The sequence below is a fragment of the Mobula hypostoma genome, chromosome 1 (genome assembly GCF_963921235.1).
Source record: "Mobula hypostoma chromosome 1, sMobHyp1.1, whole genome shotgun sequence".
Classification (NCBI taxonomy): Eukaryota; Metazoa; Chordata; class Chondrichthyes; order Myliobatiformes; family Myliobatidae; genus Mobula; species Mobula hypostoma.
Window position 1 is genome coordinate 244,311,847 of NC_086097.1, and position 27,473 is coordinate 244,339,319.

Sequence of the window (27,473 nt, forward strand, 5' to 3'; positions counted from 1 at the left end):
CACTGAAAACGTTGCTTCCATTTCTAACATCATATCTCTGCGCAGCGGAGTTTTCGGCAATGAATGCAACGAAAACTAAATTGCGGAATAGACTGGACATAAGGAACCCCCTTCGAGTATCGATGTCTCCCAACACCCCTCGATAGGACCATGTTGTTGCAGGGAAACAAGCCCAGAGCTCTCATTGATTCAGCGATATTGGTGTGTTGCAATGATTTTATATGTTCATATGGGGAAAATATGTGCTGTGTGTTTAATATCCAAACGTTACTTAAAATGTTATGTTGCTATTGACTTATATAACCATATAACAATTACAGCACGGAAACAGGCCATCTCTGCCCTTCTAGTCCGTGCCGAACGCTACTCTCACCTAGTCCCACCAACCTGCACTCAGCCCACAACCCTCCATTCCTTTCCTGTCCCTATACCTATCCAATTTTTCTTTAAATGATAATATCGAACCTTCTTCTGCCACTTCTACCGGAAGTTCGTTCAACACTTACTTCAAGCTCCCCTGTCCTCCCCTGATAATTGACTTATCACTATATTCATGCAAGGAAAATGTGCACTGTGTGTTTAATATGAAATTCTTTAGATAAACCCTTTTAGAAACCAAATTGAGTGTATTAGCAACTTATCACCGATGTTCCGGTTGTGATTAACACCCCACCACCACCCCCCCCGAACAGAATCGCCAAAAACGATTTGCAAAAAAAAAAATCGGCAGGTACACGCATGCGCAATGGCGCCACGCAAGGCTTCATGGTCATTGTAGTCTTCCTCTGGGTAAACACAACGTATTTGACTGCTACTCTTGGCCGTTGGCAACCCTACCACCCCCCCCCACCTCGGGTCCGCCGGTCTGCAAGAATATTGTCAATATTAAACCGGTCCGCAATGCAAAAAAGGTTGGGGACCCCTATGTTACACGATAGAATTCCCTTGCTGGGGCAGGGGAGACCAGGATTCCTCATGCTGTAAACACAGCTAGCTCCATCACGGACACAACCTTCCCCACCAGCAAGGACATCTACTTCCTTAGAAGTTGGCAAAGATGCAGCATTTCATCCTAAACTTTGACAGACATCGATAGATGTGCGGTGACTGGCTGTACCATGGCCTTATATGGAAACACCAATGCCCTCGAAGGGAAAAGTCTGCAAAAAGTAGTGGATATGACCCAGTCCATCGTGGGGATAGACCCCGTCCCCACCATCTACATGGAGTACTGTTGCAGGCAAGTAGCATCCATCACCAAGGAGCCCCACCATCCACGACATGCTCTCTTCTCACCGCTGCCATCAGGAAGGAGGTACAGGAGCCTCAAGACCTGCACCACCAGGTTCAGGAACAGTCACTAGCCCTCAACCATAACCAGAAGGTATAACTTCACTCACCCCAACTCTGAGCTGTTTCCACTACCAAAGGACTCACTTTCATCTTATTTCATGCTCTCGATATTTATTGTTTGTTTATTATTATTATTGTTATTTTCTTTTTTATCTTTTTGTATTTGCACAGTTTGCTGTCTTTTGTACACTGGTTATTTGTCTGCCCTGTTTTGTGCAGCCTTTCATTCATTCTATTGTGTTTCTCTGTACTTACTGTGAAAGCCCACAAGAAAACAAATCTCAGGGTTGTACATGGTGACAAAATGTACTTTGATAATAGATTTACTTTGGGCTTTGAAGAGGGGGTGCCTCAAAAAAGCAGCATCCACCATTAAGGACCTTCACCATCAAGGAAGTGCCCTCTTCTCGTTACTACCATCAGGAGGGAGGTACAGGAGCCTGAAGACCCACACTCAACAATTCAGGAGCAGTTTCTTCCCTCCACCATCAGAAAAGTCCATGAGCACTGCCTCATGTTCCTCTTTGGCACTATTCATTGATTTATGTATGGGTTAATAGGTTAATTGGTCATATTGGTATAATTTGGCAACAATCTGATTTTAATTACCTCAGAATCTAGAGTCCCTTCAGGTTTCTGCTGGATGTACGGGTGGGGATTTACCTCCGACATTACAAACTAATGGAATTCTGGTTCAGTTTACGGCCTTCGAGATTCAGAAACTTACCTTCCACCATTCCTCATTAGAATCATCCAGCAGTAAAATTCTGTCGCCAGCCCTGCAATGTTGAATAAACAAATAACATTAGCCTTCAACTACACCACCTTCCTATGCTGCCTTACAATTAAAGGTTTAAAAAGTACCCATTAATTCATGGAGAGCCGGTGGTACTCCTGGTAACTTTGGTCGCACTGTTCCTTTCATCAACACCATAACCCACAGAAAACAATGGAGTATTGTGAGCAGTTTTGGGCCCTTTACTTTAGAAAGGACGTGTTGGCATTGGGGACAGTGAAGGTTCAAAACAACAATCCCAGGAATGCACACAAAATGCTGCAGGAACTCAGCAGGCCAGGCAGCGTCTATGGAAAAGAATAAACAGTCAACGTTTCAGGCCAAGACCCTTCATCAGGACTGGAGAAAAAAAAATGATTAGTCAGAGTAAGAAGGTGGGGGGCGGGGAGGAAGAAATACATCGACTTCTCGAATTTCCAATAATGCCCCCCTCCTACTTCCCTCTCTCACCTTATCTCCTTACCTGCCCAATACCTCCCCCTTTCTTCCACAGCCTTCTGTCCTTTCCTGTCAGATTCCCCCTTCTCCAGCCCTTTATCCCTTTCACCAATCAGCTTCCCGGCTCTTCACTTCACCTCTCCCCCTCTCCTGGTTTCACCTGTCACCTACTAACGTACTTCTTCCTCCCCTCCCTCCATCTTCTTAGCCTAACTTCTCATCTTTTTTCTCCAGCCCTGATGAAGGGTCTCGGCCCAAAACGACAACTGTTTACTTTTTTCCACAGACCCAGCCTGACCTGCTGAGTTCCTCCAACGTTTTGTGAGTGTTGCTTGGATTTCCAGCATCTGCAGAATTTCTCTTGTTTGTGATTGAATCCCAGGGAATGAAAGGATTTGAGAAGTGTTTGGTGGCTCTGGGCCTGTACACACTGGAGTTTAGAAGAATGAGGCAGGGGGAATCTCACTGAAACTTATCGAATAGTGGAAGGCCTAGAGAGAATGGAGTTCCTTAAGGTTGTTACAGCCGAGGATGGTAATGGGAACAAGTTCCCGCCACCTATTAAATGCTCCCAGTGGCATGTGTCTCAAATAGCCTCTGACAACCAAGTCCAGCTTCTGGATTTCACGTGTGGCTTAGCTACTAAGCCCAGTAGAAACATTTTTATTGACAGGAGAAGGGGCAAAGGCAGGTTACTGGCACCTTAAAACCAGTCACTTCAGGCATCTGGGGATCGTCAGCTGTGGTTGGCAGCGCATCTAGGAGAAGGAAAACTCTGATCTCAAACCTCTGCTGTCTTACGGCTATACCCACTCATGGGGCAGGCTTCAGGAGCAAACCCCGAGGGAAAATCTGGAACTGGAGTCCCTCAGGCAGTCCTACGTTGAGTTCAAAGCTAACTGGCAACTCCTACGACACCGCCGGGGCCAAACTATCAGTCTCTGCCATTCCTTTGGGTTCATTAGATGCGTGGAGAGGGGGAGCTTGCTACAAGGGCAGCAGCTTGCTCTCCAGATTGTATTGCCTGGGCTTACGTATCTGGACAGCTAGGACACAACATCCATCGTCAACCCTGACCAACGGAGGCCCAGGCCAGATCAAATGGATGTTGAGAGGATGTTTTCACCCTCAGAATACAAGGGCATCCCCTTATAACAGAGTTGAGGAGGGATTTCTTTAGCCTCAGAATACAAGAATTATTGCTGATATTTCCAGCACAGTCCACATGATCAGCTACTCCAGATGAGATAGTAAACTGGATTCAACACTGGTTTTACAGGAGAAGCCAGACAGCGCTGGTAGAATCGATGGAACTCAGGGATCGGTGCTAGTTGCTTGTCATCTATATCAACAATCTGGATGATAATTTGGTAAACTGAATCAGCAAATTTGCGATGACACCACCACTGGGTGTGTAGTTGACAGCGAGGAAGACAATCCAAGCCTGCAGCGGGATCTAGGCCAGCTGGAAAACTGGCCAAGGAGTTTTAATGCAGACAGGTGTGAGGTGTTACGCTTTCGGAGGACAAATCAGGGCAGGATTTACACAGTGAACAGTAGGCACTGAGGACTGAGGTAGAACAAAGGGATCTAGAAATACAGATCATAATTCTTTGGAAGTGGAGTCACAGGTAGATAGAGTCATAAAGAGAGCTTTTGGCATATTGGCCTTCATAAACCAAAGTAATCAGTACTGGAGTTGGGATGTTACGTGGAACGTGTATAAGACATTGGAGAGACCTAATTAGATTAGATTAGATTCAACTTTATTGTCATTGTGCCAAGTACAGATACAAAGCCAATGAAATGCAGTTAGCATCTGACCAGAAATGCAAAGAATAGTGTTATTTACAAAATAACTGCGAATAAAAAGTAACTGCTACAGCACACAAATATAAAGGTTCTGAGACAGTACATTATGGGTGCAATACTGCTTAGCGCTGTGATGTGAGGTTCAGCAGTGTCACAGCCTCAGGGAAGAAGCTCTTCCTGAGCCTGCTGGTGCGGGAGCAGGGGCTCCTGTAGCGCCTACTGGATGGGAGGAGAGTAAAAAGTCCATGGTTAGGGTGAGATGCATCCTTGATAATGCTTTTCGCCCTGCCCAGGCAGCGTTTATGGTAGGTGTTCTCAATGGTGGGCAATTGGGTGCCGATAATCCGCTGGGCAGTTTTCACCACACGCTGGAGTGCTTTGCGGTCCGATACGGGACAATTGCCATACCACACTGAGATGCAGTTGGTGAGTATGCTCTCAATGGTATAGTGGTAAAAGTACATCAGTATCCTGGGACAGAGGTGAGCTTTCTTGATGCTCCACAGGAAATAAAGGCACTGTTGCACCTTTTTGATCAGGATGGAGGAGTTCCTCGGAAATGAGGACACCAAGGAATTTGAAGCTTGATACACTCTCCACACATTGATGTAGGTGAGGACGTGATGTGGCTCCTAGCATGCCTGAAATCCACAATGATCTCCTTGGACTTCTGGGTGTTAAGGGCCAGGTTGTTGTCGGCACACCACGCGGCTAGGTGCTGGACCTCGTCCCTGTAGGCCATCTTGTCATCCCCTCTGATCAGGCCAACCACCGTGGTGTCACCTGCAAACTTGATTATAGAGTTAGAACCATGTACAGGAATGCAGTCATAGGTGAAGAGGGAGTACAGAAGAGGGCTCAGCACACAGCCTTGAGGCACACTGGTATTCAGGGTGAGAGTGGAGGAGGAGAGGTTGTCTAACTGAACAGATTGGGGTCTGTTAATCAGAAAGTCCAAGGTCCAATTGCAGAGGGATGAGCTGATACCAAGCTGGCGAAGTTTGGCGATCAGCTTGGAGGGGATCACAGTATTGAATGCCGAAGTAAAGTCAATGAACCATTCTGACGTAAGAGTTGGGGCTGTCCAGGTGGGTCAGGGCAGAGTGAAGTGCCATGGAGATGGCGTCCTCTGTTGACCGGTTGGTGCGATAGGCAAATTGATGGGGGTCCAGGGCAGTGGGCAGACAGGATTTCAGATGTGATAGAACCAGTCTCTCAAAGCACTTTGCAATGATGGGGGTGAGTGCAACTGGACGGAAGTCATTCAGGCTCGTGGCAGTGTATGCATTTCTGGTAACCTACCTACAGGAAAGATATAAATAAGAATGAAATAATACAGAGAAAGTTTTTGAAGGCTGTAGCCAGGACTTGAGGACCCGAGATAAAGGGATAGGTTGAATAGTTTAGTTAACCTTTTTCCCCAGAGTGAAGAACCAATGAGGGGAGACTTGATAGAGATATGCATTTATAGAGGTATAAATGAGCACCTCTCATTACACCCATGTGAGCAACTAACCCATTAACTTGTATGTCTTTGGAGTGTGGCATGATACCAGAGGACCCAAAGGAAACTGACATGGTCACGGGGAGAACGTACAAACTCTTTATAGACAGCAACGGGAATTGAAAACACAAAATAATCTGCAGATGCTGGGGTCAAAGCAACACTCACAACACGCTGGAGGAACTCAGCAGGTCGGGCAGCATCAGTGGAAAAGATCGGTTGACATTTCGGGCCGGAACCCTTCGTCAGGACTGCCCACCATTGACAGTCCTGACGAAGGATTCCGGCCCGAAACGTCAACGGATCTTTTCCACTGATACTGCCCGACCTGCTGAGTTCCTCCAGCGTGTTGCAAGGGAATTGAACCCAGGTCACTGGTGCCATAACAGTTTTGTGCTAAGCAGAGCGCTACAATGCCGCCTATAGCTGTGAGCAAGGCTTCTTCAGAAACTGGAAACTGTTTGTGGTGCAGGAGTTTACCACTGTGGATCATTGCTTGTCTGCTAAGATAGACTATCATGATGGCATTGGGCATGTAACTCAACATGACCACATATACCATTACTAGAGTGATACAGTCATCAACTCCCCTCAGTAGGGAGCAATCGGCCCAGCCCTCACCATTCCAGATATTAGAAACGAGCCTCTCTCACCTGCTTTGCTGACTGCATTGCTGTAAACCCATCAAACCTGATCTATTGCAAAAAAGAAGCCACTCCACGGCTCCAACTGAAAGCAAGGAAACTCCCCTGCATAGATTCCACTGACCAAGTTCAAGCTGAAGTTTAATTTTCATTCAACCATACATGAAAACGTGCAATGAAACAGCGTTCCTCCAGGGGCCAAGGTACAAGACACAGTACCAACATTCACACACAGCACAAGGCACATATAGCACATAGAAGAGATCAGTAAACATACAGTCACACAAAAAAGTATAATATAGCCCAAGTCCCTGGTGACATCTCCTGTAAAACTGATGGTGAATGGGTATTATTGGCAAGAACAAGAAATCATGATGGTGCTAAATTGCGACTCCTTCGCATTTATTTAGGAAAACAGCTGAATTTCACATTTGATGTTCCTTCTTTTCTGTTTCCGGGTAGATGGGGTTCTGTTGTAGACACTGACCTGGAGTTACACTCAGATTTCGGTTCTTTGCAGTGCTGGGACCCACTCCCTGGGGCTCACGGCTGGCCGCTTTTCAATATCCCAAGGACGTGGCCTAGAAGACACGCACACCTTCAGGGTTTCGAGGTTTCGTGGCGCTGCGGATGGGCTGATTCTAAGCTAGAGCTGCCAACTGAGGCGTCACAGGAGAGAACGGAACATAGGGAACAGCAGATCAGCTGTCAGAGGCTGTGCACTCAGCAAGCTGTGCTCTCTCTCATCAGTGGATGAGTGATTGTTGCCAATTCTCAGGTCACAGAACTCAGGAAAAAAAAGCAGCGTGACAAACGTTTAACACCATAAATCAGCAAATTGTTTTAATATGTCTCCCCTCTCGCTGTGAAAGAGGGCACCTCTTTTTCCCTTTATTAGGGAGAGAGAGAGCCTGTGGGATGTTGAATTGTCAGATGGATGATTAGTTTGTGTCGTACTGTAGATCATGGTCTTTCTTGGGGGTTTTGCTATTGCTTGCAAGTTACCTCTCATCCTCCTTCACTCCAAAGAGAAAAGCCCTACCTTATAGCCTGCTCAGCGTTTCCTCATTGGACGTGCTCTGACAACAGAGATGGACTTGAGACAGGGGTTTGGCCTTCTGTTCCAGTGGTAGAAACTCAAATCAGATCAGACTCTCGCTGACCTGGTGTTTACAGGAGCCAGTTATCCAGACTCAGCATTGAGGTCTGCTCACTCTGGGTACCTAGCTGTTATTCACATGGCTAAACCCTGCCTCTGGGAGCTGCACAGCAAGATGTTAGCACAATGGTCTTGATGTAAAGCACCTGCACTTTCAGCAATGGACTTTCTCTCTAAACTTTTCACTGCCTCGATAAAGCAGCCAGCATAATCAACAACCACATCCACGCCGGACGTTCTCTCTTCTCCCCTCCCATCAAGCAGAAGATACAAAAGCCTGAAAGCACAAACCACCAAGATCGAGGACAGCTTTTATCAGACTCTTGAATGAAACTCTTTTAAGATAAGGATTCTCGACCACACAATCTATCTTGTTATAATTTTTGCACTTTATGGTTTACCTCAGAGCCCTTTCTCTGTAACTGTTACACTTTTTTCTGCATTGTTATTGTTTTACCTTGTTCTACCTCATTGCACTGTGCAATGCTTTGATCTGTATGAACAGTTTGCAAAACAAGCTTTTCACTCTACCTTGGTAAATGTGACAAAAACATTCAAGTTACAATTCCTTCGTCGAGCACCTTCACTTCATCTGCCGCAAAAGTTGGAATTTCCTTGTGGCCACCCATTTTTAGATTATGAGGACATGCAGTCCTCTTTTATTGTCATTTAGTAATGCATGCATTAAGAAATGATACAATATTCCTCCGGTGTGATATCACAAAACACAGGACAGACCAAGACTGAAAAAACTGACAAAACCACATAATTATACATATAGTTACAACAGTGCAACAACACTATAACTTGATGAAGAAGTCCCTGAGCACAGTAAAGTTCAAAGTCTCTCAAATGTCCCACATCTCACGCAGACAGGAGAAGGAAGAAAAACTCTCCCTGCCATGCCGACCACAGTCTGACTCTGAGTCATCCGAAAACTTCGAGCCTCCAATCAGCTCTCCGACACCGAGTACTGAGCGCCATCTCTGTCCGAATGATTCGACCTCCCCAGGCAAGGCCGGGGATTTTGAGGCCTACCCTCCAAAAGATTCCCAACCACACAGTAACGACAGCAGCGAACGGGTGTTTCAGAAATTTCTCCAGATGTTCCTCTGTGCTTTCATGTCCATTCTCCATCAAATCAGAATTGTCCACAGCCTCTATTTAACAGATACGATATCATTTTTCACCGGAGGGCTGCATACACGCAGGCGTGCCGCCATCTTCTCCTCCCGCCTTTCAATTCTACTTCTGATTCTCATTCCGACATGTCGGTCCACACCCTCCTCTACCGTCACGATGAAGCCATGCTCAGGTTGAAGGAGCAACACCTCCTATTCCGTCTGGGTAGCCTCCAACCAGACAGTATTAACAAATATTTCTCCAAGTTCCGGTAATTTCTCCCCAATCCTCTTCTCTCTTTTTCCATTTCTCATTCTGGTTACCCTCTCATCCCCTCCTCTCCTCACCTGCTCATCACCTCATTCTGGCTCCCCTCTTCCTTCCCTTTCTCCCATGGTCCTCCCTCCTATCCTATCAGATTCCTTCTTCATCAACTCTTTCCCTCTTCCACCTATCATCTCCCAGCTTCTTACTTCATCCTCCTACCTACCTCTCCACCCCTTAACTGGTCTCACCTACCTTGTACTCCTTCCCCTCACTCCACCTTCTTATTCAGGCTTCTGCCGCCTTCCTTTCCAGTCCTGATGAAGTGACCCGGCCTGAAACCTCAACTGTTTATTTCTCTCCATTGATGCTGTCTGACCTGCTGAGTTCCCCCAGCATTTTGTGTGTGTTGCTCAAGATTTCCAGCATCTGGAGAATCTCTTGTGCTTATCATTCTCTGGATGACCACCCACTGATAAAGATAAGGCTCTGCGGAATCTGAGCAGTTCATTACCACATACAGCTATGAAGGCTGAGACAGAGGTTAACAGAATCTTAATTAGTAAGGGCATCAAAAGTGATGAGAAGAAGACAGGGGAATGGGGTTGAGAGGGGTAATAGATCAAGCAGTGGCGCAGACTGAATGGGCAAATTCTGCTCCTATGTCTTGCGGTCTCATGGCTCATAGTGTGCCTGGATCTCTGTATAAAGTGAACATCTTCATTGTAAACCATCTTGTGAGTAACAAAACACAGACCCCACTGTCAATTCATCCTGTTAAGGCTCACAAAGTACAGATCAACACAATACTGCCAAACTGGAGAGATGAAAGTTAACAAATATTAGCTTAGCTTTTATTCCTTTCCTACTTCAAAGTTGAAAGTACATACGTTAGCAAAGTATGTATAGTTTATACAACCTTCAGATTCATCTCCTAACAGGCAGTCACCAAACACAGAAACCCAAATGAACCCAAAAAAAAAGACCATCGAACACCCAATGCGCAGAGTAAAAACTAATCATACAAACGATAAACACAAGCAAATAGCGTTCTGAACTGAAGTCCACAAAGACAGTCCTGTCCACGGACCGTTAGTTCAGTGCAGAGTGGAGCAGTGAGCTGAACCAGCCCATCCCTCATCTCGGGTCCCAATACCCTGGTCTTTCCGATCTGGCCTGGCACTTAAAACGGCCAAACATCGGTTCAGTCGCTTTGACACACTCCGGGACCTGTCCCTGACCTTTCCAATTTGGCCCGGCGTTTAAATCGATTGACGCTCAGGTCTTCCTTGCTGTCGACGACGGGCCTGCTGCCTGGTCTCTGTGACAGTGTGCCCATTATAGATCACCATGCCTCTTGTATTGCAAGTAGTTCTGCCCATTGAGAAGTCTCTTTGACCCATGGCACAATGGGCTGCAGCCGCCAAGGGGCCTGAGCTGATTTCAATTCTCATTTCCCATTCATGGTACAATCAAGGTAAAACATTGCAGACACAACCCATCTACCTAACATAAACACCAGGAATTCTGCAGATGCTGGAAATTCAAGCAACACACATCGAAGTTGCTGGTGAATGCAGCAGGCCAGGCAGCATCTCTAGGAAGAGGTACAGTCGGCGTTTCAGGCCGAGACCCTTCGTCAGGACTAATTGAAGGAAGAGCTAGTAAGAGATTTGGAAGTGGGAGGGGGAGGGGGAGATGCAAAATGATAGGAGAAGACTGGAGGGGGAGGGGTGGAGCCAAGAGCTGGACAGGTGATTGGCAAAAGGGATATGAGAGGATCATGGGACAGGAGGCCCAGGGAGAAGGAAAAGGGGGAGAGGAGGGAAAAAAACCCAGAGGATGGGCAAGGGGTATAGTCAGAGGGACAGAGGGAGAAAAAGGAGAGAGAGAGAGAAAGAATGTGTGTATATAAATAAATAACGGATGGGGTACGAGGGGGAGGTGGGGCATTAGCGGAAGTTAGAGAAGTCAACGTTCATGCCATCAGGTTGGAGGCTACCCAGACGGAATATAAGGTGTTGTTCCTCCAACCTAAGTGTGGCTTCATCTTTACAGTAGAGGAGGCCATGGATAGACATATCAGAATGGGAATGGGATGTGGAATTAAAATGTGTGGCCACTGGGCGATCCTGCTTTCTCTGGCGGACAGAGTGTAGGTGTTCAGCAAAACGATCTCCCAGTCTGCGTCGGGTCTCGCCAATATATAGAACTGTCTTTTCCAAAAAATCCCTACTGGAAACCGCTATAGGGCTACCAAAACAAAGAACTTCACACCATTTTAGAAGTTTCTTCCTGCAGGCAGTTAACCTGGTCAACCACTCTAGTTATTGACCCCCACCCCCCCCCATCTATTACCCCGTAACTGCACTCCACTGTAAACACTTTAAACCACTGCTTATCGTGCTGTTCAGACTGTAATTACAGGCTGATGTTCCATGCCATCATTTATTCCATATCCGTACCATTATTTTATATAATTCTTTATTCTTTATCATTGCTGAAATTTTTTTTGATGTACACACCATAGCAAATTGTTAATACATGTAAACGTACAAGGTAAATAAAGTTGATCCTTGAAAAGGAACAAGCTTCTGGAAAGAAGATGTTTCAGCAATTTAAAAATCAAAGACAATTTGGGTTTGACTTCAACATTTTAGAGAGGTCGGGATAAATACGTGGGTGGGAAGAGTATGGAGTGCTCTGGTTAAAATTTTGTTCAATGGGACTAGGCAATAAAATGGTTCAGCATGAGTTAAATGGGCTGAAGGGCCTGTGTCTGTGTTTCTGAAACAGCAGCTTCCCCTCCACCATCAGATTTCTGCATGGACAATGAACCAATGTACACCGCCTCACTTTCTTCCTTTTGCTATATTTTTGCACAACTTATTTAATATATTTATTTATATTTCTTATTTTAAGTTATAGTTGTTTAAATAGTGTTGGCACATGGCCAAGTGGTTAAGGCGTCGGTCTAGTGATCTGAAAGTCGCCAGTTCGAGCCTCAGCTGAGGCAACGTGTTGTGTCCTTGAGCAAGGCACTTAACCACACATTGCTCTGCGACGACACCAGTGCCAAGCTGTATCAGCCTTAGTGCCCTTCCCTTGGACAACATTGGTGCTGTGGAGAGGGGAAACTTGCAGCATGGGCAACTGCTGGTCTTCCACACAACCTTGCCCAGGCCTGCGCCCTGGAAATCTTCCACGACGCAAATCCATGGTCTCAAGAGACTAACGGATGCCTATATAAAGTTGTTTAAATTATATATTGTGACGTATTGCTGCCACAAAACAACATAACTCATTGAAAGTGGCATCACAGGTAGATAGGATCATAAAGAAAGCTTTTGGCACATTGGCCTTCATAAATCAATGTATTGAGTATAGGAGAAGGGACAATTCAAGTTGTTAAATACATTAATGAGGCCTAATTTGGAGTATTGTGTGCAGTTTTGGTCACCTACCTACAGGAAGGATGTAATTAAAGAGTAAAAGAAAATTTACAAGGATGTTTCCGCATCTGGAAAACCTGACTTACAAGCAAAGATTCGAGAGGTTAGAACTTTATCCCTGTGACGACAAACCAAGTTATCAGAAGATTGATGCTGATGAGAGAGATAAGGGAGACAATGGAGAAACATTCAAAGTGCTAATAAGAGAGAAGAGAGAGATTAACGAAAAGAGACACAGTTCCGAGTATTGACAGACCGGTTGCTTTGAACCTGAACTGTTTGAAGTTTGATGGACAAGCAATACCCCAGCAGGGAGATAAAAGGAACAGGTTCGCTAAGGCACGAGACACACCACGAGATCACGAGATAACGAGACCCTGGAAGAGCGGTGTGCCCCCACAAGTTGGTTGAAGTTGGAGGTCTGGTCGCGGGAACCGACCATAGATGCACAGGGTGAAAAGGGTACGATCGGTGGGAACCTGGTGTGTGTGTCCGCCCTTGCCTGGGTGCCGGGTTCACCACGGAAGAACGGTCGTATCCGGAACGGATGGGTCACAGTCGGTGACCACAGAAGACATTAAAAGGGTTCGCCCGAAAGCTAACTGTGAAGAACATCAAAGGTCTGTCTGAATCAGATTTGCACATTATCTCTCTCTCTCTCTCCAACGGCACAACAACGATTACTGCGAACTGTACTAAGCTGAACTGAACTCTGCGTCACTTGAGACTGATTATTTTACCCCTAGACTGCGATAGAGCTTGATTGATTCCTATTATCCTAGTTCTGTGTACATGTGTGTTTTATCATTGCTAACCTGTTGCATTTAGAGTACTGTGTTACTTATTTCTTTAATAAAACTTTATTAATTTCTGTTAAACCAGACTCCAACTAAGTGGTCCACTTCTGCTGGTTTGGCAACCCAGTAATGGGGTACGTAACATAAGTGGGGATCTCATCCGTGATTTTGAACACCAAATTTGGGACTGGGTAAATTGATTGGGTTAAAATTCCCGAAAGAAAAAAAGGGCAAACAGCAGAAATGGAGATTGAGGAATTTCTAAAGGCGCCAACCTTGGAGGCATTAGAGGATGCCAGGAAATCAGAATTGGCAACTGTGGCCAAACGGTTGAATCTTCTTAAGGGGAAGTCGACAATGAAGAGAGCGGAGATGCACAGAGCTATCATAGAGCATTATGTATCTAAAGGTGTGTTTCCCCAAGGGGAGCTGGAGGTGGTATCTATGGGAAAACCTGGTGGAGAAGCAGTACAGCTGCAGATGGAAAAATTGAGACTCGAGCACGAGTTCCGGGTAAGGCAGCTAGAACAAGAAGAGAAACAGTTAGAACGGCAAGAGAGGGAGAGAGGCAGTTAGAGCGACAAGAGAGGGAGAAACAGAGGGAAAGGGAATTTGAGCTGGAGAAGTTAAGGATGACGCTAGCACAGGGCCCCATGCGGAACCAAGGTGGAGGGTTCAAGGTGACCCAGGAGGTTAGGCTGGTTCCCCCATTTGACGAGGCCTATGTTGATCGGTACTTTCTACATTTTGAAAAAGTTGCTGCAAGTCAGGACTGGCCGAGGGATAAGTGGGCTGTTTTGCTTCAGAGCGTACTTAAAGGAAAAGCTCAACAAGCTTACTCGGCATTGTCCGCAGAAGATGCCCAGAGGTATGATGTATTGAAGGAGGCGATACTCAGGATTTATGAGTTGGTCCCGGAGGCATACCGGCAGAGGTTCCGGAATGCGAGGAAGCAGTGGGGCTGCATGTATTTAGAGTTTGCTCGTGAGATGCAGATGTATTGTGAGCATTGGTGCACCTCGAAAGGGGTCAATGGGGATTATGACAGACTGCTACAGCTAATACTGATTGAGCAGTTTAAAGGTTGTGTCCCTGAAGGTATGAGACCCTACCTAGATGAGAAAGAGGCAGAAACCTTAGGTGCAACTGCTAAGTTAGCGGATGAATAAGCGTTAACGCACCAAGCAAAGTTTACCCCCAAGTAAAAGCTACCAGAGGGGTAGTCAGGATGGTGGGGAGAGTCCGCCAGAAAAGTCAGAAAGTAAGCCGGGGACTAGTGAGAAGGATACGGAAGACCGGGAGCAGTTTAGTAGGAAGTCTCCTGGGGTCGTATGCTATAATTGTGGGAAAGCCGGTCACATTGCGTCCAGCTGCTTTGCCCCAAAGAAGGAGACGGGGAAAGGAAAAACGACAATTCCGACTGGCTGTATTGAGCTGGCAAATAAACCGCTAGGGGGGAAGAGGTCTGATAAAGTTCAGGAAGGGCGCGAGAAGTTTATCTCGGCCGGACTGGTGTCGGTGAAGGAGGGGTTAAACCCGGTTCCAGTACGGATCTGGAGAGACACTGGAGCTTGTCAGTCACTGATCTTGAGGAGTGTTTTAGACTTCAGTTTAGAGACCGAGACTGGGGAGGTCAGTGTGATAAAAGGCATTGGGAAAGGGACTGAAGCAGTACCTTTGCACCAGATACACCTAAAAAGCGACTTGGTCTCCGGACCGGTCACAATCGGGGTGAGGCCCGAACTAGACGTGGAGGTCTTACTCGGTAATGACCTCGCTGGCGGAGAAGTGTACCCAGCAGTAAGATTGACAAGCCAGCCTGCCAGGATTGAGGCCCCGCCCATAGACTCACAGGTTTATCCCGTTTGCGCAGTGACTCGGCGCATGCCCAGAAAAGCTGCCGAAGCGAATGCAGATTTAGCGGAGACATTTTTACCAGCCTTGTACCAGGAGGGGTTAGAAAGTGAGAAGCAGCGTAGTGAAACAGAAGGAAGTAAGGGAGTTGAGGTAGACTTATCATTAGCAAGGAAGGAATTTATACAGGCACAGGAGCAAGACAAGGAGCTGATGGTTTTGACGGAGACAGCACTCTCCGAAGCAGAATTAACAAGGGAGCCAGTGGGCTATTATGTGAAGGAGGGAGTACTAAGGAGGAAATGGAGACCAAGTACCGTGCCCGCAGATGAGGAATGAGGGGTGGTGCCGAAAATTTATGGGGATGAGATTCTTAACCTGACCCACAAGATACCCCTCAGTGGACATTGTGGGGTGAGGAAGACAGTCGATAGAATCATGAAAGAGTTTTACTGGCTGCACAGGAGGAAGGATGCTATTGACTATTGTAGACGTGAGCTAACAGAGTTACAGGCTATTGATATGCTAACAGTTTGCCACGATAAGCGAGCAGACCTAGTTGGTGTTATCACTAAAATTAATGAGGCTAGGGTGCAACCTGATAAGGGGAAAACCCATTTTGAAAAGATAAGTATGGTGCCAACCAGATGGGAGAACTCTATTGGGTTAAGGGTTTCTCCCTTAACCCCTGAACAGAGCGAGCCACTAAGAAAGCTAATTAACCGGCACGCACACGTATGTGTAGATGTCCCGAGGCGATGCAAAGAGCCGGTACATAGTGTTGTCACATCAGGTCAGCCTAGTAAGCAATACCCCTATAGGATGATTAATTCAGTGACAAAAGGGCTAAGGAACGCAGAAGCGTATATTGACGATTTAGTGGTCTGGAGTGACACGTGGGAGGAGCACATTGTAGCAGTAGAGGAACTGTTTAAAAAGCTGGTTGAAGCCAGCCTGACAGTGAACCTCGCAAAAAGTGAATTCGGCCATGGAAGGATCACTTATCTGGGATTTCTGGTAAGACAGGGGCAGCTGGCACTGATGCAGGCTAAGGTGCGGGCTATCGCTGAAGTCCCCACCCCGACAGACAAGAAAACCCTGAGAAGGTTCTTGGGGATGGTGGGGTACTATCGGAAGTTTTGCAAAAACTTTGCGAATATTACCCTCCCTCTTACTAAGCTCTTGCCAAAGAATGCTAAGTCTGTATGGGACGACCTTTGTTATATGTGTCCGGGACGGAAACCACTGAGAATTTACACTGATCACAACCCATTAGTGTTTTTGGCCACTATGAAGGATAAAAACAAAAGGTTGCTAAATTGGAGCCTGGTCTTAGAGGATATTAAAGTAAAACATATAAGAGGAACGGAAAATGTGATTGCTGACTATCTGTCAAGGTGTTGAAAACTTAAAGTTCTCTGTATTAGCCTTATAGCTGATGACCCTGTATATTAGTGTGTATCTAATAATGTAGTCATGCTCATAATTTTTACCCCAGTAAAAATCCTTTGAAGGATAGGGGTGTGACGACAAACCAAGTTATCAGAAGATTGATGCTGATGAGAGAGATAAGGGAGACAATGGAGAAACATTCAAAATGCTAATAAGAGAGAAGAGAGAGATTAACGAAAAGAGACACAGTTCCGAGTATTGACAGACCGGTTGCTTTGAACCTGAACTGTTTGAAGTTTGATGGACAGGCGATACCCCAGCAGGGGAATAAAAGGAACAGGTTCGCTAAGGCACAAGATACACCATGAGATCACGAGATAACGAGACCCTGGAAGAGCGGTGTGCCCCCACAAGTTGGTGGAAGTTGGAGGCCTGGTCGCAGGAACCGATCATAGACGCACAGGGTGAAAAGGGTACGATCAGTGAGAACCTGGTGTGTGTGTCCGCCCTTGCCTGGGTGCCGGGTTCACCACGGAAGAACGGTCGTATCCGGAACGGAGGGGTCACAATCGGTGACCACAGAAAACATTAAAAGGGTTTGCCCGAAAGCTAACTGTGAAGAACATCAAAGGTCTGTCTGAATCAGATTTGCATATTATCTCTCTCTCTCTCTCTCCAACGGCACAACAGCAATTACTGCGAACTGTACTAAGCTGAACTGAACTCTGCGTCACTTGAGACTGATCATTTTACCCCTAGACTGCGATAGAGCTTGGTTGATTCCTATTATCCTAGTTCTGTGTACATGTGTGTTTTATCATTGCTAACCTGTTGCATTTAGAGTACTGTGTTACTTACTTCTTTAATAAAACTTTATTAATTTCTGTTAAACCAGACTCCAACTAAGTGGTCCATTTCTGCTGGTTTGGCAACCCAGTTATGGGGTACGTAACATTCCTTAGAATGTAGAAGATTGAGAGGAGATTTGATAGGTGTTTACAAAGGTATGGGGGGTATAGATAGGGTGAACGCAAGCAGGCTTTTTCCACTGAGGTTGGGCAGGACTACAAGCAGAGGTCATGGGTTAAGGGTGAAGGGTGAGATGTTTAAGGGGAACACGAGGGGAAACCTCTTCACTCAGGGGGTGGTGAGAGTGTGAGATCAGCTGCCAGCACAAGTGGTGCATGTGAGCTCAATTTCAACATTTAAGAGAAGTTTGCAAAGGTACACGGATAGCAGGGATTAGGAGGGTTATAGTCCTGGTGCAGGTCGATGGGAGTAGGCTGATTAAATGGTTTCGGTATGGACTAGATAGGCCAAAGGGCCTTTTTCTGTGCTGCACTACTCCATGACTCTGTGACATATGCCAGTGATATTAAATCAGATTGTGATTCAGTTCTGATTTTGTTTCAGTGCTCTGTGACTTTGACCCTATGATAATCAGTACACTTGAAACAATTATGTTTATTTCCTACAGTATCACAAAATAAAACCACTACTATTGTCTTTGCCTCTGGAGTGAAGGAAGATGAGAGATGGCCTGATAAAAGTGTACAAGATGATAAGAGGCATAGATTGTCAGCTTCCTCAGGGCAGAAATGTTTAACATGAGGTGGCATAACGTTAAGATGATTTTGGAAGAAAGTATGGGGGATATCAGAGTTGTTCTTCAGGTAGAGTGGTGGGAATGTGGAATGTGCTGCCTGGGCTGGTTGAAAAGGCAGATACATTCATCATCATCATCATGTGCCATGTCGTATGACACAGGCAATTCTTCCTCTTGACCGTGATTGTTCTTGGCATATTTCTCTACAGAAGTGGTTTGCCATTCCCTTCTTCTGGGCAGCGTCTTTACCGGACGGGTGACCCCAGCCATTATCAGTACTCTTCAGAGACTGTCTCCCTGGGGTCAGTGGTCGCATAACCAGGATTCGTGATAGGGACCAGCTGCTCATACGACCAGACGGGAGACCGTGGCTTTATGTGAGCTTGATCAGGGGCTAAGCAGGTGCTACACCTCGCCCAAGGGTGACCTGCAGGCTAGCGGAAGCAAGGAGCACCTCACACCTCCTTTAGAAGTGACATAGCTCCACCCCACACCCAGCAGATACGTTACGGACATTTAAAAGACTCTTCGATAGGCACATGGGGTACATAGGAAGGAAAGGCTAGACTGACCTTAGACTAGTTTGAAGCATTGGGATGAAGAGTCTGTACTGCAGTGTAGTGTTCTATGTTCTATATTCTACCAGGAATTGAAAAAATAGGCAGAATGTATTCTTTAGCTTATTGAAATACAGGAGATTATGTATGATAAATGCTTTTGCTGGGCCCAGGAAGAAGCTAACATTAAAGGCTTGATAACATTAAGAGTAAAGTATCCTGCTTGGTTGCATCCTGGCCTGGTATGGGATCTCCAACGCCCAGCAATGGAAAAGTCTGCAAAAAGAGGTGGACTCAGACCAGTTCATTACTGAGCACATTGAGGGCAAAACCCTCACCACAGTTGATTACTTTAAACAAGAAAGCCGTATCTGTCATCAAGAAACCCCACCATCCAGGCCGTGCTCTCTGCTCGTCATCGGGCAGGAGGTACAGGAGCCTTAGGTCCCACGCCACCAGTTCAGGAACAGTTATTATCCTTCAACCATCAGACTCCTGAACCAGTGTGGATATCTTCACTCACCTCAACACTGAACTGATTCCACAACCTGCAGACTCACTTTCAACTACTCAACAGGTCAAGTTCTCAGTATTATTTTCCTTTTTTGCATTTACTGGCATAACTTGTCTTCTTTTGTACATTGGTTGTTTGTTGGATTTCGTTATGTACAGTTTCTCATAAATTCTATTGTAGTTTTTGTATTAATGTAAATCCATGCAAGAAATCAAATCTCAGAGTAGTATGTAGTGACAATAAACTTATATTGACTTTGACGTTTTCCCAAAAGTTGACCATTAGAAGAACATTTTTATGGACAAGTCCAACGAAATGACAAAGGAACTACTGTAATTTCCATCGGCAATACTTACTGCATTTCCAGATCGTCAGTCTCTTGGGGTATGAATCTGTACAAGGCAACATATATAAACTTCTGCAAAGTGTCTTTGTTTCCTGGCTCTTTCAGCTATAAAACAGGAAAAGTGTAAGTGAATGTCACACATAAAAGAACAGGAAAATGCACCACCAGATTCCCTCCTGTTTGGTTTAGAACCTGCAATACTTACTTAGAGCTACAGTGAGGAAAGGGCCATTTCAGCCCAACGAGCCGTGCTGCCCAGCAACCCACCTAGTTAACGCTAGCCTAATCACATAACTATTTATAATGACCAAATAGCCTACCAACTGGTATGTCTTTGGACTGAGGTGGAAACCAGAGCACCTGGAGGAAACTAACGCAGTCACGGGAAGTACGTACTAATTCCTTACAGAGTCCTGATAAAAGATCTGGGCCTGAAACGTCAACTGTTTTCTCTTTTCCATCGATGCTGCCTGGCCTGCTGAGTTCCTCCAGCATTTTAAGTGTATTACCAATCAAGTGGGCTGCTTTATCCTGGACAGAGTCATAGAAAAGGATAGAACAGAAACAGGCCCTTTGGCCCATCTAATCCATGGCAAAAGCATTTAAACTGCCTACTTCAATCGACCTGCATCATGACCATAGCCCTCCATACCCCTACCATGCATGTATCTATCCAAACTTCTCTTAAATGTTGAAATCGAGCTCACATGCACCACTTGCGCTGGCAGCTCATTCCACACTCTCATAACCCTCTGAGTGAAGAAGCTTCCCCTCATGTTCCCCTTCAACTTCTCATCTTTCACCCTTAACCCATGACATCTGGTTGAAGAACCACTCAACCTTAGTGGAAAAAGCCTGCTTGCATTTACCCTATCTATACCATTCATAATTTTCTATACCTCTACCAAATCTCTTCTCAATATTCTACCTGTATGTTCTAAAGAATACAGTGCTAACCTATTCAATCTTTCCATATAACTCAGGTCCTGCAGTCCCGGCAACATCCTTGTAAATTTTCCCTGTACTCTTCCAACCTTGTTTACATCTTTCATGTAGATAGGTGACCAAAACTGCACACAATGCTCCAAATTAGGCCTCACCAACCTCTTATGCAACTTCAACATAACATCCCAGCTCCTGTACTCAATACATTGATTTATGGAGGCCAATGTGCCAAAAGCTTTCTTTACATCACTATCTACCTGTGCCGCTACTTTCAACGAATTATATACCTGTATTCTCAGATCCCTTTGGTCTACCACATTCATTAAAGAGGATTTCTTGGAATGTATGCGGGATGGTTTTTTGAACCAACATGTCGAGGAACCAACTAGAGAGCAGGCTATTCTAGACTGGGTTTTGAGCAATGCGGAAGGGTTAATTAGCAATCTTGCCGTGAGAGGCCCCTTGGGTAAGAGTGACCATAATATGGTGGAATTCTTCATTAAGATGGAGAGTGACATAGTTAATTCAGAAACAAAGGTTCTGAACTTAAAGAGGGGTAACTTTGAAGGTATGAGACGTGAATTAGCTAAGATAGACTGGCAAATGACACTTAAAGGATTGACGGTGGATATGCAATGGCAAGCATTTAAAGGTTGCATGGATGAACTACAACAATTGTTCATCCCAGTTTGGCAAAAGAATAAATCAAGGAAGGTAGTGCACCCGTGGCTGACAAGAGAAATTAGGGATAGTATCAATTCCAAAGAAGAAGCATACAAATTAGCCAGAGAAAGTGGCTCATCTGAGGACTGGGAGAAATTCAGAGTTCAGCAGAGGAGGACAAAGGGCTTAATTAGGAAGGGGAAAAAAGATTATGAGAAAAAACTGGCAGGGAACATAAAAACTGACTGTAAAAGCTTTTATAGATATGTAAAAATGAAAAGACTGGTAAAGACAAATGTAGGTGCCCTACAGACAGAAACAGGTGCATTGATTATGGGTAACAAGGACATGGCAGACCAATTGAATAATTACTTTGGTTCTGTCTTCACTAAGGAGGACATAAATAATCTTCCAGAAATAGTAGGGGACAGAGGGTCCAGTAAGATGGAGGAACTGAGCGAAATACATGTTAGTAGGGAAGTGGTGTTTGGTAAATTGAAGGGATTAAAGGCAGATAAATCCCCAGGGCCAGATGGTCTGCATCCCAGAGTGCTTAAGGAAGTAGCCCAAGAAATAGTGGATGAATTAGTGATAATTTTTCAAAACTCGTTAGATTCTGGACTAGTTCCTGAGGATTGGAGGGTGGCTAATGTAACCCCACTTTTTAAAAAAGGAGGGAGAGAGAAACCGGGGAATTATAGACCGGTTAGCCTAACGTCGGTGGTGGGGAAACTGCTAGAGTCAGTTATCAAAGATGTGATAACAGCACATTTGGAAAGCGGTGAAATCATCGGACAAGTCAGCATGGATTTGTGAAAGGAAAATCATGTCTGACGAATCTCATAGAATTTTTTGAGGATGTAACTAGTAGAGTGGATAGGGGAGAACCAGTGGATGTGGTATATTTGGATTTTCAAAAGGCTTTTGACAAGGTCCCACACAGGAGATTAGTGTGCAAACTTAAAGCACACGGTATTGGGGGTAAGGTATTGATGTGGATAGAGAATTGGTTAGCAGACAGGAAGCAAAGAGTGGGAATAAACGGGACCTTTTCAGAATGGCAGGCAGTGACTAGTGGGGTACCGCAAGGCTCAGTGCTGGGACCCCAATTGTTTACAATATATATTAATGACTTGGATGAGGGAATTAAATGCAGCATCTCCAAGTTTGCAGATGACACGAAGCTGGGCGGCAGTGTTAGCTGTGAGGAGGATGCTAAGAGGATGCAGGGTGACTTGGATAGGTTGGGTGAGTGGGCAAATTCATGGCAGATGCAATTTAATGTGGATAAATGTGAAGTTATCCACTTTGGTGGCAAAAATAGGAAAACAGATTATTATCTGAATGGTGGCTGATTACGAAAAGGGGAGGTGCAACGAGACCTGGGTGTCATTATACACCAGTCATTGAAAGTGGGCATGCAGGTACAGCAGGCGGTGAAAAAGGCGAATGGTATGCTGGCATTTATAGCAAGAGGATTCGAGTACAGGAGCAGGGAGGTACTACTGCAGTTGTACAAGGCCTTGGTGAGACCACACCTGGAGTATTGTGTGCAGTTTTGGTCCCCTAATCTGAGGAAAGACATCCTTGCCATAGAGGAAGTACAAAGAAGGTTCACCAGATTGATTCCTGGGATGGCAGGACTTTCATATGAAGAAAGACTGGATGAACTGGGCTTGTACTCGTTGGAATTTAGAAGATTGAGGGGGGATCTGATTGAAACGTATAAAATCCTAAAGGGATTGGACAGGCTAGATGCAGGAAGATTGTTCCCGATGTTGGGGAAGCCCAGAATGAGGGGTCACAGTTTGAGGATAAGGGGGAAGCCTTTTAGGACTGAGATTAGGAAAAACTTCTTCACACAGAGAGTGGCGAATCTGTGGAATTCTCTGCCACAGGAAACAGTTGAGACCGGTTCATTGGCTATATTTAAGAGGGAGTTAGATATGGCCCTTGTAGCTACGGGGATCAGGGGGTATGGAGGGAAGGCTGGTGCAGGGTTCTGAGTTGGATGATCAGCCATGATCATAATAAATGGCGGTGCAGGCTCGAAGGGCCGAATGGCCTACTCCTGCACCTATTTTCTATGTTTCTATGTTTCATCAGTGTCCCACCATTCACTGTGTAAGGTCTACCCTGGAAACGTAAAACCCTGTCTGCATTAAGTTCCACCTGCCATTTTTCCAGCTGATGGAGATCCCTCTGAAAGCCATGATAGCCTTCCTCGCTGTCCACCACACCCCCCATTTAGCGTCATCCACAAATTTGCTGATCCAGTTAACCACATTATCATCCAGATCATTGATACATAGATGACAAAGAACAAAGAACCCAGCACCGATCCCTGCAGTACACCACTAGTCACAGACCTCCAGTCAGAGAGGCAACCATCTACTACCATTCACTGGTTCCTCCCACAAAGCCAATGTCTAATCCAATTTACTACCTCATCCTGAACGCCAAACAACTGAGCCTTCTTGACCAGCCTCCCATGCGGGACCTTTTCAAATGTCTTACCAAAGTCCATGTAGACAATATCTACCGCCTTGCCTTCATCCACATTCCTGGGAACTTCCTAGAAAGACTCGGTAAGATTGGTGAGACATGACCATGCTAACTATCCTTAATCAGTCAATGTCTATCCAAATACTTATATATCTGGTCCCTTAGAATACCTCCAATAATTTTCCCACAACTGACATCAGACTTACCAGCCTATAATTTCCTGGCTTCTGTTTACAGCCCTTTTTTAAACAGTAGAACAACATTGGCTATCCAACAGTCCTGTGGTACCTCACCTGTCGCTAAGGATGTTTTAAATATCTCAGCTAGGGCCACAACAATTTCTGCACTTGCCTCACGTGGGGTCCTAGGGAACAACTTGTCAGACCCTGGGGATTTATCCACCCTAATCTGCCTCATGATAGAAAACACCTCCTCCTCTGTAATCTGTCCTCTGTAATCTGTACAGGGCCCATGAAGTTGATGCCAGTTTGCCTCAATTCTGTAGACTCCGTATCCATCTCCCAAGTAAATACAGATGCAAGGAATTAATTTAAGATCTCCCCCATCTGTTTTGACTCCACATATGGATTACCACTCTGATCATCCAGAGGACCAATTTTGTCCCTTGCAATCCTTTTGTCTTAACACATCTGTAGAATCCCTTGGGCTTCTCCTTCACTTTGTCTGGTAGAGCAACCTCATGCCTTCTTTTAGCCATCCTAATTTCTTTCTTAAGTGTTCCCTTGCATTTCTTATACTCCATAAGCACTTAATTTGGTCCTGCTTGCTTATAACTGCTATGTGCGTCCTTTTGTCTCTTAACCAGGGCCTCAATATCTCTTGAAAACCAGAGTTCCCAAAGATTTGTTAGCTTTACCTTTTATTCTGACAGGCACATACAAGCTTTGTACTCTCAAAATTTCATGTTTGAAGGCCTCCTACTTTCCAAGTACATCTTTGTCAGAAAACAGCCTGTCCCAACCCACACCTGCCAGACCATTTCTGATACCATCAAAATTGGCCTTTCTCCAATTTAGAATCTCAAACCACAGACCAGACCTATCGTTTTGCCTATTTACTTCGAAATCAATGGCATTGTGGGCACTGGATGCAAAGTGTTTCCCCATACAAACTTCTGTCTCCTGCCCTGTCTCAGTCCCTAATTGCAGATCCAGTATGACATGCTCTCTCTTTGGGACTTCTATGTATTGATGAAGGAAACTTCCCTGAACACATTTGATAAACTCCATCCCTTTTACAGTATGGGATTCCCAGTCAATATGCGGAAAGTTAAAATCACCTACTATAACAACCTTATGTTTCTTGCAACAGTCTGCAATCTCTTTACAAATTTTTTCATCTAAATCCCTAGGAATATAGCCCCATTAGCATGGTCATACCTTTCTTATTTCTCAGTTCCTCACTGCCAGGTTCTCCAGTCTGGCCTGACTGAGCACTGCTGTGACATTTTCCCTCACTTGTAACGCCAACCCTCCTCCTTTAATCCCTCCCTCGCTGTCACATCTACAACAATGGAACCCCGGAAATACTGAGCTGCCAGTCCTGCCCCTCACTGATGGCTACAATGTCATAATTCCAGGTGCTGATCAATGCCCTAAGCATCCACCTATCTATCATCATCAACTACTGCAGAATACCCAATCTCTGACGTGATCTTATGCCACAGAGTTAAAGACAAAGATTAGCTTTATTTGTCACATGTACATCAAAACATCCAGTGAAGATCCCATAAGGCTCCAAGGGTTTATTCACTTTAAGGCTCCTCATAAAACGCAATGCCTTCTCCTCTGTGGCATCACGATGTCCCAGAATATCAAAACAACCTTGCCTTATCTCACTATCCACCGTATCCTTCTTGTTGGTCAATATCACTGTGAAGTTGCCATGTAACACCTCACACGTTTCACTAGCTCCATGCATAAATTCTCTCCACTGTCCCACGCCCCCTTTGCACCCTCAAATCTTTCCACGCAACAATGTATGGTCCTGAGGGTAGACCTTAAGGACATAAGACACAGGACCTGAATTGGGCTATTAGGCCCATCAAGTCTGCTCTGCCAACCACCGTGGCTGAACTCCATTGTCCTGCCTTGTTCCTCTTAACCTTTAATACCCTTACTAATCAAGAACCTATCAACCTCCACTTTAAATGTACCCAGTGAGAGACAGCCTCTGCAGCTATCTGTACCAACGAATTCCATAGGTCCGCAACCTTCGGGCTAAAGAAATTCCCCCTCATCTCTGTCCTAAAGGGATGTCCTTCTATTCTGAGGCTGTACCTTCCGATCCCAGACTCTTCCACGAAGGGAAACATCCTCTCCACATCTATACTATTTCGGCCTTTCAATATTCGATAAGTTTCAACAAGATCCTCCCTCATTCTTCTAAACTCCAGACAGCACAGGCCCAGAGAATGGAATGCTCCTTTTACATTAACCCTATCATCACTGTCATTCTTGTGAACCTCCTCTGGACTCCCTCCAAGGCCAGCACATAAGGAGCCCAAAGTCACTCACAGTAGTCCAAGTACATTCTGACCTTATAAAGTCTCAAATTCAATTCACAATTCTTTAGCAAAACAATACTATGTTATTCTTGGAAGATAATTACAAATCCTTCTAAGTAATAAAGCTGGGCATTTTAAATCATAACACATTAAAATTATGCTATGAAGGCCCTTGAAGATACCATGTACAGTAACACTGCAGTCCTTAGTTTCTCAAGAACCCTGCCAGATACTTGCTATAGGTCCTCAGAGACTGATAAAACTTTGGGCTCTCACATTGCCTGCACAATATTGGGATGGTCTTCGGAAGGAAATTTTGTTTCTGCTACACCAGTAATACCCAAGTATGGAATGAGGACCAGGGATAGACATCATTGTCTGAAATAAACACATGAATATACAGAAAATGAAAGGATATAGATTATGTGTGGGCAGAACGAATGATGTGTTTGACACAATTCATTAGTTTGGCACAATGTCGTGAGCCAAAGGACCTGCTCTTATGTTGTGCTGTTTGAAATACTAAAGATTAGTTTTAGTTGTCACATGCACATCTTAACATCGATTCCCCACTCTAAGCACTTACCTCTTCTCACCTGCCTATCACATTCCCCTTCGTCCCCTCCTCCTTCCCTTTTTCCTGTAGTCCATTTTCCTCACCTATCTGATTCCTTCTTCTCCAGCTCTTTAAAACTTCTAGCTCTTCTCCTTCCCCTCCCACCATCTTTTCATTCTGGCGTCTTCCACCTTCCAGTTCAGCCCTGAAGAAGGGTCTTGGCCCAAAATGTTGACTGTTTATTAATTTCCAAAGAAGTACATAGTTTGCATCAGCACAGTCTCCAGTCACGGGGAGAACGCACAAACTCCTTACAAACAGCAGTGTAAACTGAATGCCAGTATGTGATTGGGGAGCTGTTATGCTACCACATCGCCCTACAGAACATAGTTCCAAGTTTATTTCCAGCCACATGAAGCACTAGAGAGAGCCTTTTCTGGTTGGCTGCCAGTTACTAGTAGTGTTCCACAGGGGTCTGTGTTGGGACCAATTCTTCTTACATCAATGTCAGTGCTTTGAATGATGGAATTCATGGCTTTGTTGCAAAGTTTGCAGACGATACAAAGATAGGTGGGGGGGACAGGTAGTCTTGAGGAGGTACAGAGGTTACAGAAGGACTTAGACAGATTAGGAGAATGGGCAAAGAAGTGGCAGATGGAATAGAGTG

The 27,473-nt window shown here is 45.2% G+C and overlaps 1 protein-coding gene across 2 annotated transcripts in view; it reads right to left on the bottom strand.

Annotated features, from left to right (window-relative positions):
- stac (SH3 and cysteine rich domain) overlaps window positions 1–27,473 on the bottom strand; it is a 179,469-nt gene that overhangs the window by 32,828 nt on the left and 119,168 nt on the right. For both annotated transcript variants that reach the window (XM_063042358.1, XM_063042350.1), the window contains 2 exons: window positions 19,621–19,715; window positions 2,081–2,132 (listed from right to left, as the gene is read on the bottom strand). In XM_063042358.1, the coding sequence (XP_062898428.1) occupies window positions 2,081–2,132; window positions 19,621–19,715 (147 nt within the window). The remainder of the gene's footprint in view (window positions 1–2,080; window positions 2,133–19,620; window positions 19,716–27,473) is intronic.